This window comes from Phalacrocorax carbo, chromosome 1 (genome assembly GCF_963921805.1).
Source record: "Phalacrocorax carbo chromosome 1, bPhaCar2.1, whole genome shotgun sequence".
NCBI classification, from domain to species: domain Eukaryota; kingdom Metazoa; phylum Chordata; class Aves; order Suliformes; family Phalacrocoracidae; genus Phalacrocorax; species Phalacrocorax carbo.
The window spans coordinates 38,209,472-38,224,537 of NC_087513.1; the positions used below are offsets into that span (position 1 = coordinate 38,209,472).

Genomic DNA, 15,066 nt, shown 5'->3' on the forward strand with positions numbered 1-15,066 from the left:
ATCCCAGTGCATTCTGCCCAATATATTTATGTGTAAGGCCGCAACAGATGATTGCTTCTTTTTGGGAGGCTTTACAGACATGTATATATGTCCTAGAAAAGTGGTTGCCACCTATTATGTGAGGGGAGGACAGTAAAATCAATGCATCCTTTGTACTCTCAGCTGAGGGCCAGGTTCTTATTCTGTGATACAAAGGATTGAATTACTTTTCAGGGCAGATGAGTTATTGAGTCCTCTACAGAGAGAATCGCCACATAAATTTTTGTTGAGGGGTAATCTCAAATGGTAACAAATTTTGCAGTAATCCAATCCTGGTGTGATTCTGCTATCACAAGAAGGTGTAATGAGACTACCTTGGACTCTCACACAGCTTCTCAGGTTTTGTGAGGAAAACCTTTTTGATAGATTGTCTTTGTAGTCTGTGTGTCAGTGTATTACTCCTGCAGACCATTTCTCTATATAGTTTCTCTTGTACTGTTTCTGTCCAGTGGAGAGAGAATGATTTATCTTTGGTTAAATGTTAATCTGGAAAAGATTTGTTTAACACTTCTAGCCGGGAGGTTTTGAGGCATTCTTAGTTGAGATGAGATGATTTAATTAGGATGCTGAGCATTTAGAAAAATACTGTCTCTGGGACACCTAAGTTTTTTTAGCGTGTCCCCCCCAAGGTATGGAAAAGCTTTATAATCAGGAGAAGTCCTCACTGTGAGAGATCCCACTCTGAGAAACAGCTCAGGTTTCCTGCCCAAACTGCCTAAAAAAGGCCTTCAGTCTAAAGGAATATGAAATTAAATAAGCAGTGGAGAATGGAGGAAAGGATGGCAAGACAACGATCTTTCAGGAACAAGACTTGAAGCTTTGACTTCTTTAGTTCCCGTGCAACTCTCCTTTGCTTTTTCCTTATGTGCCATGTTTTGGTTTCCTTCCTTACAAAGCCAAGCAGCTGCCGCTTAACCCAAAGTCATCCATGCCTTTCCCATTGGCTCTGGGAGCTCATCCTGCTGATAGCACGGGCTGGAAGTGCCCTTGTTTGTTATCAGGGTCTTTGCTGGACTGCCATGGTTGTTCCAGCAACACTCTCCAGGAGCAGGGAGCCTGCCCTGAGATGTGACTGCGTGGGTGGGAGAGACGGGTGGAAGCACTGAGGCTTCACATGCCTCCGTGCCCGGCTCCTGGAGTCAGTGAAGATTATTGTTTCAGCTGTCATTAAACAAGAAGAGTTTCTGTCCTTCCTAGCTGGCGTGAAGAGCCTCACCCAGCCTTTCAGTCTGTTGAGAGAGTTTAACCCAAAGCCAAGACTTTACCTGCTTCTAGATAGCCTTTCTACCGCTTTGGTGAATTAAAGGCCATAACAGCAGGACAACATTAGCAACACATTAACTGCAGGGTAGAGATTTGCCATCACTAACTCATTCACAGCTCAGAATAATCAATATTGCTTCTATGTATTTGGGATACTATGAATTAATTAAATGTTGAGAATAATTTGCAGTCTGAAATTTTTGCTGTCTGACTGCGAGCCCACGAGCAGCTCTGTGATCTCAGTTACATCATTCCGGCTCTCACTGAGATCAGCTATTGACTTGAAAGGCCAAGACTCTTTGGTAAAGCAGCATGACTTTCCTGTTCAAGATAAATATTTCTCTAGTGCAAGGTTTTATTTTTTTTATTTCGCATGGCAGGCTGTAAAAATGAACTTGTGGAATTTAAGTGACTGATTACAAGAAGTTCTTATTATCCAGATAAGTTGTCAGCCATAATGTGCAGTGATAGTAATCCTAATTTTTGAATAAAGATAACTGGATCAGCTTCTTCAAAATATTGTACCCTTCTCAAGGGACTGTTTCCTTTCTTATCGGACAGGAGCAGTAGGGTTCACCCTGAATACTACTGTGAGTATATGAGGCTGATTCATACAGAGCTGTTGTGGTTTAACCCCAACCGGCAGCCAAGCACCACACAGCCGCTCACTCACGCTCCCGCAGTGGAACTGGGGAGAGAATCAGAAGAATAAAAGTGAGAAAACTCGTGGGTTGAGTTAAAGGCAGGTTAATAGGTAAAGCAAAAGCTGCATGCAGAAGCAAAGCAAAACAAGGAATTAATTCACTACTTCCCGTGGCCAGGCAGGTGTTCAGCCATCTCCAGGAAAGCAGGGCTCCATCATGCATAACAGTTACTTGGGAAGACAAAATGCCATAACTCCAAAAGTCCCAGCTGTGTCCCCTCCCAGCTCCTTGTGCACCCCCAGCCTACTCACTGGTGGGGTGGGGTGAGAAGCAGAAAAGTCCTTGACCCTGTGTAAGCGCTGCTCAGCAGTAACTAAAACATCCCTGTGTTATTAGCAGTGTTTCCAGCACAAATCCGTAACATAGTCCCATATGAGCTACTGTGAAGAAAATTAACTCTATCCCAGCCAAAAGCAGCACAAGAACAAAAATGTCAACAGACCCTCTGTAGTTTCATATTCCTTACAAAAAGCAAATTCAGCATCATTCCTATTTATAATTACTCCCAACTAAAGACTATTCATTCAGAAATATTTTACCTATCTTCACTGCATGTCTTTTTCAGTCACCTGTCCCTATCTCCTATATACTACAGAAGTTAGCATGAGATGACTAGTGGATGATCTCCATCCCCTCCAGGCACGAGAAGCAGAGGCGCACCCGAAAGGACCCTGACGCTCAGAAGAGTGCCAGGTTGTGTAAAGAGTGTGAGGGCATACTCCAAAGAGTATCTTCACTGCTTTAGGTCCTTGCTGGGTTCACCATGGAGTTTAGTGTTTTCTTACCAAGGGGTGTAGCAGATGGCTGCAGGTTTAGAAGAGCCCAGAGCTCAGGCTGGCCTTTTCTTACACAGCTATCCTTAGAGCAGTAAGTGAAACACGGGCAGTGCTGCCCTCACCACCTTATTTTTAACTGAGCTCCTGCCATGAGATCATTACAGAGACAGGCAGCTTCTCAGAAATAGTGGCCCAACCAAACATACACAGTGGCACGATGGGAAACACTCAGGAAATTTGGGCTTGAAGCCTTAGGCACCCATGGTATCTCAGAAGATCATCTTCCTGGATCACTCTTGCAAATAGATGTAGGTTGTAAATCCCACTTGAAAGGGCAATGTAGGCACCAATGTGCTTCCTTGGAAGCGGCTGCTAGTCATTGCTTAACACCATAGTGATGCCATCAAGCTGCACAGACACACAGTGATACTCTATTGTACTTTGTTTCAGTGTGGTGCTCACCTGGGGCATATTTTTGACGATGGACCTCGCCCAACTGGCAAACGGTACTGCACAAACTCTGCTTCGTTATCCTTCAAGCCAGCAGACAAGAACAACGCCGGAGAAGGCAGTGGTAACGCCAGTCCTGCCCAAACAGGCAAAGCAGAGCTGTAGGATGAAGCAAAGCCTGCAGAAAACTGGGCTGATCCCACACAGCTTACAGCTTACAAGGAATGTTTTTTAAATTGCCTGCTCTCTTGTATCTAAGAATGTTTAAATGTATGAAAGCATTTTGCACCATCCTTCGTCTTCCTCACCATTTTGGAACTAAGGCCTTGCCTGCCAGTGCATTTACTATATAATTGGATTGAAAAATGTGTTGACTCACAGGTTTTCTTTTGCTTTCCTTTCTTTGAGATTGCTTTGGGGAATCCTTAAATTGGGAAGCTTTGGCAATATTAGTTATGAGTTTCTTCTTAGTGCTGTGTCACTCTAGGTTTGAACACTATTCTTTTTTGTGTGGGAGATGGGACTTCTGTTTATCTCCAGCCTATAGGAAACTTCTGGCCATAAGAAAATCCTGAATTCCTAGCACTTCTCTGCTTTGTTCTGACTTGCGAGGCATGCAGCCTTTGGTCATATGTATTCAGCCATCTCCCAGCATCAGCCACACCCTGCAAAAACTTGTAGTTACGGCTGCTCCCAACTGAGAGAGATGGATGAGATGTGAAGCCCATCCTTTGGCTAATTTACTGCCAAAATTTCAAGGGTGTGGTTGAAAGGATGTGAACATTGTCTCAGCATCTATTTTTTCTCCTTTGTTTGGTATCTAAATCAAGGTTGTAACTAGTAAGGCTCACTTTTGTGGGCTACTAATGAGGCTTTGTCTTTTCGCGAGGCCTGTTCAGCAACTGTAACTCAAATCTGAATTAAAGTTGAAATCTGCAGGGGGTAATTATATGGACAAGTGCAGAGATAAACTTGTGAAGTGAAGTAGATGAGGGATGACACTAGGCTCTTTATCTTGTTGGTCGCTTCAAGGATTCAGAAACACAACAGTTTCTGCTGAAAGGGAGTTTAGGAATGAATGCAGCAGAAAGAGGGAGACCCTCCAGTTTTAAAGATTAGCTGGTCTGGATGCATACTGCCTACAAGGCCACAGCCTTTAATCTGTGCAATTGTGGTGTAGGACATGAATGAGGGGGTTGGTTTAAGAAATTAATTTGAAAAAAAAGCCTGTCAGAGCTCCAGAATTTTTCATGTAGCAAAATTTGCTGTCCCAGAAGATGTTTTCCACAGCTGCTTTTAGATTTTGTTGAATAACAGTTTGTCTAGAATTGTGGATAATACTGTTCTTTAAGCTGTACTGTACAGTATTTGCTAACACCGCTTTGCCTTTAAGCATTGAGAGACTTAATTAATATAATATTTACTTTTATTAGCAAACTTTGTGACTGCCATATTTGGATCCAATTTTTTTTCTAGTAGGAGCAAAGCAACCACTGGTATTTATGGAAGCAGGGTGGAGGTTTTTATGTCAGTGATAATAAACATATTGCCTAAAGTACAAACATCCTTCAGTTAAAAATATAGCTACTGTAAAAGCATATGGAATGGTCAGAATTGCCTTTTTTTAGTAACATAAGAAAGACGTGACAAAAGCATACAATACCTTAACATTAAATATATGCAAATAAGGATGGTAAATATTTAGAGCTATAGCACTCAGGCTCTGCTGTAGCGAGCACCTACTCACATGAGTGTTCCCCCAGATGTCATGCAAGGAACTGCTCGTCGGCTGCAGTAAAGGTTGTGCAGACTGACCTTTGGCCTTTTGAGGCCGTTGAGTTTCTCCTGGTCCCATTGGTTTTTAGCAATTTCTTCTAGGACTGCTTTTATCCTTTGCTTTTATTTAAAGAAAAGTAGGTTACCTCTACCACATTTTCTGACATAAACATAAAAAGGGCAGCATCTATAAAAATGTGGTACATAAATGTGGTTTAATTCCAGATTGCTGTTGGATTTAAGTGTTATCAAATTTCAGTATATTCCTGCCTTATGTTAAAGAAATATATTACTTAGACTTCAGTACACAGTAATGTATGCTGTCCTGCAGGAGATTTATTTTTGCAGGATATGGAGTGCAATGAAATGAGTCAATATGGTGAGGTGTATGTGATCTCTGGGAGTTAGACCATTTAACATAGGAAATGCATTGTTCTCTCTTGTGCGCAAACTATACCACAGTGCAGTGCAAGGTAAGACAGATTTCCTTTTATTGCTCTTAGAAGATGCTAGTAAGGTCTAGTATTGAACTCCCCAAATTTGTTTCAGTCTGGTTATGATCATGACAGAGGAAACTTGGGAGCTGAGCACAACGTATAGAATGATAGGATAATATTTCTGTATGTTTAAATTTTGCACTGTCTAGATGCTTATAAAAACTGAATGCAAACTGTAGAAATAGCAAACTATATTTTATAATATATCTATTGTTACTCAGATATTTAAATAGCATACCTTAAAATATCATGTAAGTCACACATGTTATTTATATATACTATATATATATATATAAAATTGCACATGTTTTTTATATATATATACGTACACACACATATATTATCCAAGTATAATTTTAGCCTTCGGTACCTTTTTAATAACTAAAGTATTTCCTTAATACTTTTAAGAAATCAAATATACATTTTTCAAATTAAATTTGTTTTCATATATTTGTTGTACACAAATATAAAATAAATTTCTTTATAAATAATGCTGTTCTTATTCCTTATTTATCTGGGGTTTATATCAGGGTTTTGCACCCCTAGCTGCAGCATGTCTTAGGCAGCGCTTTTACTTTGCTTTCTCTTAACTGGGTTTTAAAAGATAGGTGTAAGGGAGGGGAAGAAGTTGCAGGGTGTTTTCAAACCAGCTTCCATGTTTGTGTTCGTGGGAACCAGAGAGTTACATCAAAATTAATTCACTTGCTAACTGTTCAGAAACATTGCAGAGTGTCCTAGGACAGATGATGTACTGAAGATTTATTTTACAAGTTTAGTATGATCCCCGTTAGTCCAAAAATTAATCCCTGGTATCACACTGCCTCCCACCCGTCCAATGTAGTTCCCTCTCAGAACTGTAACAGTTTGATGTTTCTGAAATGAGGGAGTAACTGGTACCCACTAATAGGCGATGCAGCTGGATGCCTCATGGTGGCTTTGCCCTGCACTCCCAGAAAAACCCGTCCAGTCCGTCAGCATCCAGAGGTGCTGTGCTAAGGCACATCTTTGGACGTGTGCGGTCCTCTTGCTGCTGCTGGCCTGGCAGCAGCTGTAAAGGACGGCTCTGCGTTCCAGTCCAACTCCAGGCAGGCTGTGTTTTGCAGCGCATAGCATGAAGTTGTGCCTAAGACATGTGTACACCCCACCACTTCAAAACCACTGAAATTTCCAGTAAGAGATGCTCTCCATGCTGCTCCTGCTGTTCCCCAGGCTGCCCTGGTTGCAGGGTGGAAGAAGCTGTGGCGGCAGAATCAGCAACACGAGGGCAGTTAACGAAATGCCTTGTGATTCTATTGTCATTGTAGCTATATGGCTTCCATATATTAAAGGCAACTTAACCATAAGTCTATTTCACAAGCTATATCAGCTCTCACACACTAAAAAAATACAGTGTGTGTATGTGAACTGGTTAAAAGTGGGGCTTTGCCACAGTGGCTATAGCATGTATTCCACACATGGACAGGGTAGGCTGACTCCTGGATTTGTGTAGCAAAGCGCTCCAAGAAAGGAGAGGGAGCTTGTCCTGATGTAATGCATTGCCCTTTTATTTGTACTCACTGGTAAGTGGTGTCTGAAGGCTTTGTTATCTCCGGATAAAAGGCAAGACAGAAGGGAAGCACACAGCTTGCCTCCAGTGGCCCAGCACTAGTGATGGTAATGACCCACAGGATAGGACCTGCCCAATATTACTAGCGTGAGGCATGAGACCTTACTGCCCTCTCAACAGCTGACAAAAGTGGAGCTTTCTGTGGCACTAGCTAAGCTCCATTGTATTTCCTTTTCTTCCACACCCCAAAAATGGCTCAGTTAAATAAGACAACAGCATAAGTCAGTGTTTCTGTTGAGGTGACACTGAAGAACGCATTGTCACAAACATGATGCCAAGTGTGGATGTGGATGTTGGTATTCTAGTGATTGTACTGAAAGGTCTCAGGTCTCAGACTTAATTCACTCAGCCTTGTTTTGCAGTCCATTTACCCAGCTGAATTTGGTAAGCCATGAGGTTAGGCCTTCTCTAACAGAATATGGGATATATATTAATTTTTCTTATTGTTCAGTATGTCGGTGGTTAAAGTCAGTGCGTGGCCAGCAGTCCTCTGCTCCTTGGGATGTGAAATACACAGTACAGGCTACTTTACTCATCCTAACTCAGAATTTCAAAAATGTGCCCTCTCTCTTCCCATTCTTGAAGGAATTTAAGCATGAAAACGAAACAAATGTTCACACTTTCAGATTTAAAGTCAGTGTGCTCTATAACCACTTGTTTACAGAACAAATGGCAGAGCATTCAGTGGTACTAGAAGCAAATTCATCAGCTTCCAAATTCAGTAGAATAAGAAAGAATGTTGCTTAGCTCATTGGCAAAATGAACTAATAGTTCTTGGGTTATTGACTATTAAAATGAGGCCACCTACAGGTCTCACAATAAACCTGCAAAACTGTTTAATCCTGCATATTTGAAGAGCTGCATTCCAGTCTGGCATGCTCCTGCTTTGTTATAAAGAGAAGTGATGCACCACAGGGCCTGACTGCGCTTTTCAGATCAAAACTATGACAGCAGTTGGCCACTGTATTATTTTTACAGACACTTAAAAAAAAAAGAAGGGGGTGTGGGGGAGATAATAATTCCAAAGGCACCCCAATCAGCGAAATCACTGAAGTAGCCAAACTCCAAGCATCGTAGGCATGTGACATTCTGAAATCCATATACAGGCCACCGGTGTAATATTAAATGCACTAAGCAAAAAGGTCTCACTTATGTCCACATGTTTTTGGGATCAGAACCCGCTTGAGCAGCCCAAATTAAGCAGGAATAGTACACTCAGAAACCTTCCCCAGAGATCTCCTAGGACTTGTAGCCAGCCTCCTCAGACCTTTCATTTAGCCAACATAGGCCAGCAGAAAAAGGGAAGTGGTTCCAGAGAAGAGAAAAGGCTTCCAGTTTCCAACTCCTGTTTTATTCACCTCTTGTTAGTCAGCTTGCAAACACTGAAGACATTTCACTCTACAGATGTCTTAGCCAAGGCATTCATTTGGTGCTCTTTATAGTTTCAGTACAGATGATACCTGCAGTCTAACTTTTAGCCAGGAAATTTTACTGCCCTAATGCAACAGGTCTATTTCCATTCCCTCCCTTTTCAGTTGTTGAAAGGATTTTCTCCTCTTCTGTTTTTCAGTAGCTGGCATTCCAGACAATGGTATATTTCCCAGATAGATTTTTTTTCTGTCTGAACTGTGGCTTCACCTTGTCTCAGAGCTCATACTTCTATCTGTTCCCCAAAATACAAGCAATGACCTACTGGCAATACAAGAACTGTGACAAATCGTGTGTGCCCACTTGGTGGGAAAAGTAGCAGTTCTTTGGAAAAGCAAATAAAATATGTCTTTATCATCCTATTAAAGTGGACAAGTTGATTTTGCGTGTGGGCTAGTTAATTTTTGTATTTTTCCAGGCCACCCTAAAGCCCTTCTTCTTGCAGTCTGGGTATTGTCTCCTCCAGTTTACAACTTTATTATTGTATGTTTCATGCAAACACGAACATCTGGAGAACATCCTCAGGTATAACTGCTGGGCAGTGCAGAAAATATCTGGCGTGATCTGAAACAGCTTTTTCTTCCCATGAAAGTACACCCCTGGGACTGGGAAACTTAGAAGGTCTGTAATGGCATAGAGATCCTTTCACCTCCAGAGCACCACTTCACATTTGGCCTGGGTCTGTAACAGCCAGCATCCCTGGTAATTTTTTAGCTATTCACTGTTTTTTTGTGAAGTGAGTTGGTGCTGGTTATTGGTTCACAGTAATCACTGTGGCAGTATCCGAGAGCCTCAGTGGTGCTGCAACCAGTGAGGAGATGGAATTTGTCACTGTGAGAGCAGTCGGTTTTTGTCCAGAGAGCAGTCAGGAGATGGAAGGGTAGATGGAGGGTGGGGAAGGGGAACGAGGAATTTGCATTTTGCCCCTTGCTGTTTCCCTCCCTTGTTCACCTTAAATTCATGGATTTCCAACCTGGCACTGTAAGATCACATTTAACTCAGGGCAATTAAAATAACACAGGCTTGTGAAACCCCATAAAAGTAGGACCTAATTCTTAACTTCATTCCAGTGTCTGTCTAACAGCACTGACTTCAGTGAAACAAAGCCCCTGTAAATCTGAGGGGATGGAAAGGACTAAGGTCTACTGAGAAAGATTCCTCAACATACTTGAGATAAAATATTTTCAAGACTCGTTAAAATCTTCTGTCAGAATAGGATGCCTTTGGCAAACGCTACTCCTCCTCCAAATATCTAGTACAGAGAATAGGAATCCTAAAAACCATGGATCAAATTCTCAAAAGAAAGGTCGGTACCAGCTAAGGCACAGCACTGCCGACCCCGCAGTCAGGCAGTCCCCCAGCTGCCTCTCTGCATGCACTGTTACTGCTCTGTTTTCACACTTCCCTTTATGTGCTGCAGAAGATACGTGCCATCACAGTGTTTTCATACACCTTTGCTGCTTCAGCCCTGTTGTACAGGATTTTGAGAAAGGTGATAATTTTATCTTGTTCCTAGTTTGAAAAGTTTCTAAGAAAAAAAATCCAGTTATGTTTTTTCTCCAAAGCTGAAAAAATTCTAAGCAATCTCTAGAATTTGTTGTCTCCATGCTGTCAACTTCAGCTTTGTGGGGTTCCACCAGTCGCAGCAGTCACCAGCGACCATGAATTCGGTATTCTCTGTTGATAAATTACAATTTTATCTTTGTTTGGCTAGGGCTTTTAGTAGTCTGCCAACTTAAAACCATTGCCTAATATATCATTAGAGGGCAAATATGTTCCCGTGTATGCCTGTGGCATGTAAGCATCTCCTACCAAAGCCTGGGCATTCCGGCATCCTGCTGAGGAAGGAAAGCAGTGCTCCAAATAATTTAGACTGCAGATTTTTCTTTTCAAATAAAATATTTTTTGTTTTTCAAGGTCAGACACTTGGGGCTGTTCAGGTCACAAGACGCCAGTGGCTGTTTACTTTGGAAAACAAGGACAGCCATGGTGGGAGGTGCTTTTAGCAACACCCAAATCTAGTGTTTTAAACCAAACAGCAGTCTGGCCAAAGGGCAACTTCACTCAGCCTTACTGACACCATGACATAGAAGGAGAGCGTCCAAGAGCTGACTGACGTACATGCAACAGGAATAATATTTGGTATTCTCTCTGATGAATTCAAATACCTCAAAGCATGTGGGAGATCCTAAGATGAGAGCAATAAATATTTTGCATTGACTGCAGTCAATGTTTGCAGTGGAAAGTGGTTTCTTGAAAGGCTGAGACAGTACCCAGTAGTGGGTTGCATCTAAAAGCATTTTGATCATAATGGAGTAGGACTTTTCCTACACTCAGTTGCCAAGTGGGATGGTAGGTTTTCCTCTTCCCTTTGGGTATTTTATTTCATCTTTCAGCTGGGTCAACTGTTCAGGCTATGGAGATTTCCCCAAGTCAGATTTCCTTCTAGGTCATTAGTGGAAAAACAGAAGAAGTGAATCTCAGAGAAGTTGATATACAGTGGCAAATAAAAAAAAAAAACCACCCAAAAACCCAGCATGAAAGGTTCCTGCTGTTGGTACAGAGGCACTTGTATGTACAGTTTTGCTTCCCTTCTGAATTGCATCGCAGGGCTGAGGCTGATCAAGCAGCATGCACAACATTGCCTCTCCTTGCTAACTGGCCAAGCCCGCTCTTTCTAAGAGTACAGGACCTATCATATCTGAGGACAGCCACCTGAAAAGGCATGGCCTCCTAGACCTAACTGAATCTGCTCTGGAGAAGCCATGTGTCTCCAGCCATTTCCATCTCTAGCTGGGTGGCCATGCATGAGTTTATAACACTGTTTAAAAATGTATGTGACTTTCTGTATGTGGATTATTTTTTTCATCCTAGCTTTTTCACCACAAACCAAAATTGCCATAGATAACTACTTTCCCTCTGTGAAGACATTTGTTTCCTGTTGACATTTAATTAGTAGATACATTCTGTGGGTCAAGTTAGAGGGCAAAAATAAAAGTAAATTTTAGATGATTCAGCCCATTCTTAACCAGCAAAATGGTGTTTAGAAATGTTAAACTGCAATAAAAATCCACATCCATGTGGACTCACCTAGAGTTTCACAACAGCAGTGAGGATAGGGCACAGAGCTTCCTATTTCAAATGTCTTCAAAACATCCCTTCAAAGAATCTCTATTAGGTGTTAGGAGTATAGAGCCTGTGGCATCCAGTTACACAGTTTTGACCATTTAAGAGAGGTGAATAAAATAGGGTCGGTTTCAGAAGTGTACTGTGAATGGATTACTGTTTTAGCCCTGAAAATACACATTTCTTCCAGCAGTATGAAAGTGAGGGGAGCATTTATGCCACCAGTGTAGGAAACACACATCTCTTTTCTCCAATGACTAAACTAGACTAATGAGAGCTATCAAACTTGCTAATGACTGAGAGAAAGCCTTTCAGTGCGTTGCACTGGTAAAACATTAAGTGTTTTCTGTAGCGGTACTTCCGATTTGCACCAGTGTGAGTGAGAGGCAAACAGGAGGGAGCACCAATGTAACGCAATAGTGGCGAGTGAATATGATAGAAGCAAGTCCAGCAACCCCAGCAGAGAACAACATAAATTGCCAAATGCACGCTCCGTTACCTTGAGCCTAACTTAGTGGGTACATTTCCAGATCGACTACATTTTAAACCACTGATGTTCCAGAAGAAGGAATACGAACTCTGCTGCTTTCTGTAAGGAAGGAAAAAAGGGCAAAATGGCGGAGCTGAGCCGCTGGTCCAGAGGACCATCCTCAAGCTGTGCCGCGAGGGCAGACAGGGGAACTGCTTTTATAGGCAGATCCCAAAGGTGAGTAGCTGACTTCTGCTTTCCAAACGCACACACTGTCCTGGGCGATGCGTAATCTCAATGTGTTTGCCATTATGCAAAGAAAAAGCTGAACCCTATTCCACTCAATCAAACAGCTTGTCCTTATCAAGATCCACGGGCCGGGCAGTCAGCTGTAGGAGGCCTGTAAAAGAGTAAGCCTGGGACTGTTTACAAGATGGTACTTAGAGATGCCTTCAAATCAGCTGAGGCAACCACTGCTTTTCAAAGCCAGACGTTAGCTAAGAAAATTTATATTTTGAGAGTAACGGGATAACTTGGGACAAAATGCTCACCTCCAGCTCACAAAGCGTTTTCATGCCCGAGATTGTATTACAGTTTAGAACATTCACAGCAAAGTCTCCAGGTTTGTTTGAAGACATGCATGAAGAATTATATGGTGAAACGTTTCATTCTGGCTGTGAAAAAAGTTAATTCAAACCAACTAAAACGTCAGCCATAAAGATGTACAACATTTTTCAGGAAGCCTTGTCCACCCTGAACAAATGTTTTCATAAAAAACAGCCTGCCCGTAATAATCACTGTTATTGAAAAGACATCCCAAGGTTGCTGTATGGAAATATGTTAAATACGTTCTGAAATTCAATCTAATATAATTTCAACATTAGAGCTCATTCATAATCCTGTATTAAAAGCCTATGCAATTTTCATGAAATATGTCTGTCTGTGTAATCATGAATGCTGAATATTGTCCTGGCTTTCCAGGAATTTTCAACCTCAATGCAGAGGAAAGAAAACTCTTCCAACTGGACTTTTACACCACTGAGAAGAAATAACAATAACAGATCTACACTTAAAATAAACATTTCTGGAAAAATACTATCTTTTAAAAGAGGCTGTAGTCTGAATTTCAAGCTACTAGTAATATGAAGCAGAGGCTTTGAATGTGCCTGTGGTGACAGCCCCTTGCTTTGTGCAGTACCGGGGACAAACAGCCTCAGTAGGAAGGAATCTGTTTACTCACACCTAGATTCAGAAAGTGATCCCTTCAGATGGAGTTGGCTTAAACCCCAAAGGTGTTTCTGTTCTGAACCCCTCGTTTACAGCTGGATGTAGCTGTTACTCTCGTTATCAACTCAAGTCTTGCCAAGTCTTCCTAACTGCACAGGACCACAAGTGCATGCAGCATCATGGGGTGGAAGGGTAAAGAGAAAATTTGCAACATTGCCATACGTCTGATGTGATGGTATGAGTGCACTACCTGCTCGTCATTAATTTCTTTGTGTTTATAATTTTATAAAAGAACGAAAGCTTATAAACTAGTACTTGCACACACAAAAGGGTGAGGAGTGGGAAAATTCTGCTTCTCTCTCTAATGTTCCTATTCACTGATGGCTCTTTGATATTTTTCCTTTTTATGAGCAACCTTTTTTTATTAGTGGAATATTGCTGGTTCCGTGGCATGACTTAAAAATGATAGGAAAAATTATACAACTGGGATCTCAATTATTCAGCACAGCCATTTTAATCCTTCATGTTATTTGATCCAGTACAAGGTAATATACGTCTTATTTCCAATTAGAATACAATTCTCACTATATTCATCATCTATCGATGTCTGCTTTTCCATTTGCCAGAGACATGAAAGTCTGTGATTCAAAGGGTGCCATTCAGACTACCCTACTTGTGGACAATTATATGGTGTCAGCAGGGCTCCGTGTAGGTTTGATGCCTGTAGCCCAGGGCAGCTGGGAGCTGCTGTGCACTTTCCTTCCTGCTGAGTTTCTGACAGCGTATTGCAGAAACGGTTCCTCAGTGCCTCTGCAGCCCTATGCCATTTGCATGAGCAATATTGCACAGCATGGTTTTTTTTGAGCCTGCTTGGCTGCATGTGGCAAAAAGATCACTTCTCATGGCCTGAGGGCCTTACCCTGCAACCCTCCCCCCCACCCCAGTGCTGTACGCTCTGGGACCCTGTGCTTTGCTCTCCTTGCTGTCCTGGGGATGAGGTACATGATGCACCAGAGACAGCCAGGAGAGAAGAAAAGAGGGGAGAGGAGAGGAGAATGGAAATGGGAATGAGAATGGCAGTGGGTGAAACAAGAGTGTGGCTCTGGCCCTACCCTGGCTGTCTGTTGCTGAGTAATGCTGGTCCTGCACCCCTCCTTCTTCCTCCATCCTCCCATTCCTGCTACTCCCTCATGCTGGTAGTTTTACACCGGCGCTGAGCTTGTTTAGCTTTCTGAAGCCACAGAAGTCTAACCCAGCAAAAAAGAAGCAGGTAATCTGGACTGCTGAGATGAACTGACTTACAGCAGGGTGAGATGAGCACTTGATCTGGTAGCCAGGTGCAGAGGGAAGGAGGAACAGGGACCCGGAGGACTGGAAGAGGGTATGGTGGGGACAACACATCACCACTAATGGGAGTGACAAGCTGCTGTGCTGTAGCATGTAACTTTGCCGCTTTGCTGCCCTTTCCCCATCTATATAAATAGCTAACAACAGCCTTCTAATACTTGCAAGATACCTTGAAAGCCTCCAGTGAATGAAAAGCAAATATTGACTGCAAAGCTGAGTGTCCCTTCCATGAGACGGAGCAAGACATGTGCACTCAAGACTTATCCCAGCTCTACAGTATCAGGTTAACATGATGTGAAAACTCTTCAGTATTCTTCTGGCTTCAGTCATTCATATCCAGATGGTGCCACCTCAAGGC

General features: G+C 42.2%; 1 protein-coding gene across 4 annotated transcripts in view; it reads left to right on the top strand.

Moving 5' to 3' along the window:
• The window catches only part of MSRB3 (methionine sulfoxide reductase B3), an 85,082-nt gene extending 79,141 nt beyond the window's left edge, over window positions 1-5,941 (top strand). For 2 of the 4 annotated variants that reach the window (XM_064448804.1, XM_064448823.1), the window contains exon 9: window positions 3,233-5,941. In XM_064448804.1, coding sequence (XP_064304874.1) covers window positions 3,233-3,397 — 165 coding nt within the window. In that variant the 3' untranslated portion in view covers window positions 3,398-5,941. The remainder of the gene's footprint in view (window positions 1-3,232) is intronic. The other 2 variants (XM_064448814.1, XM_064448832.1) reach the window with 1 other exon arrangement.
• The last annotated feature ends 9,125 nt before the right edge of the window (window positions 5,942-15,066 follow it).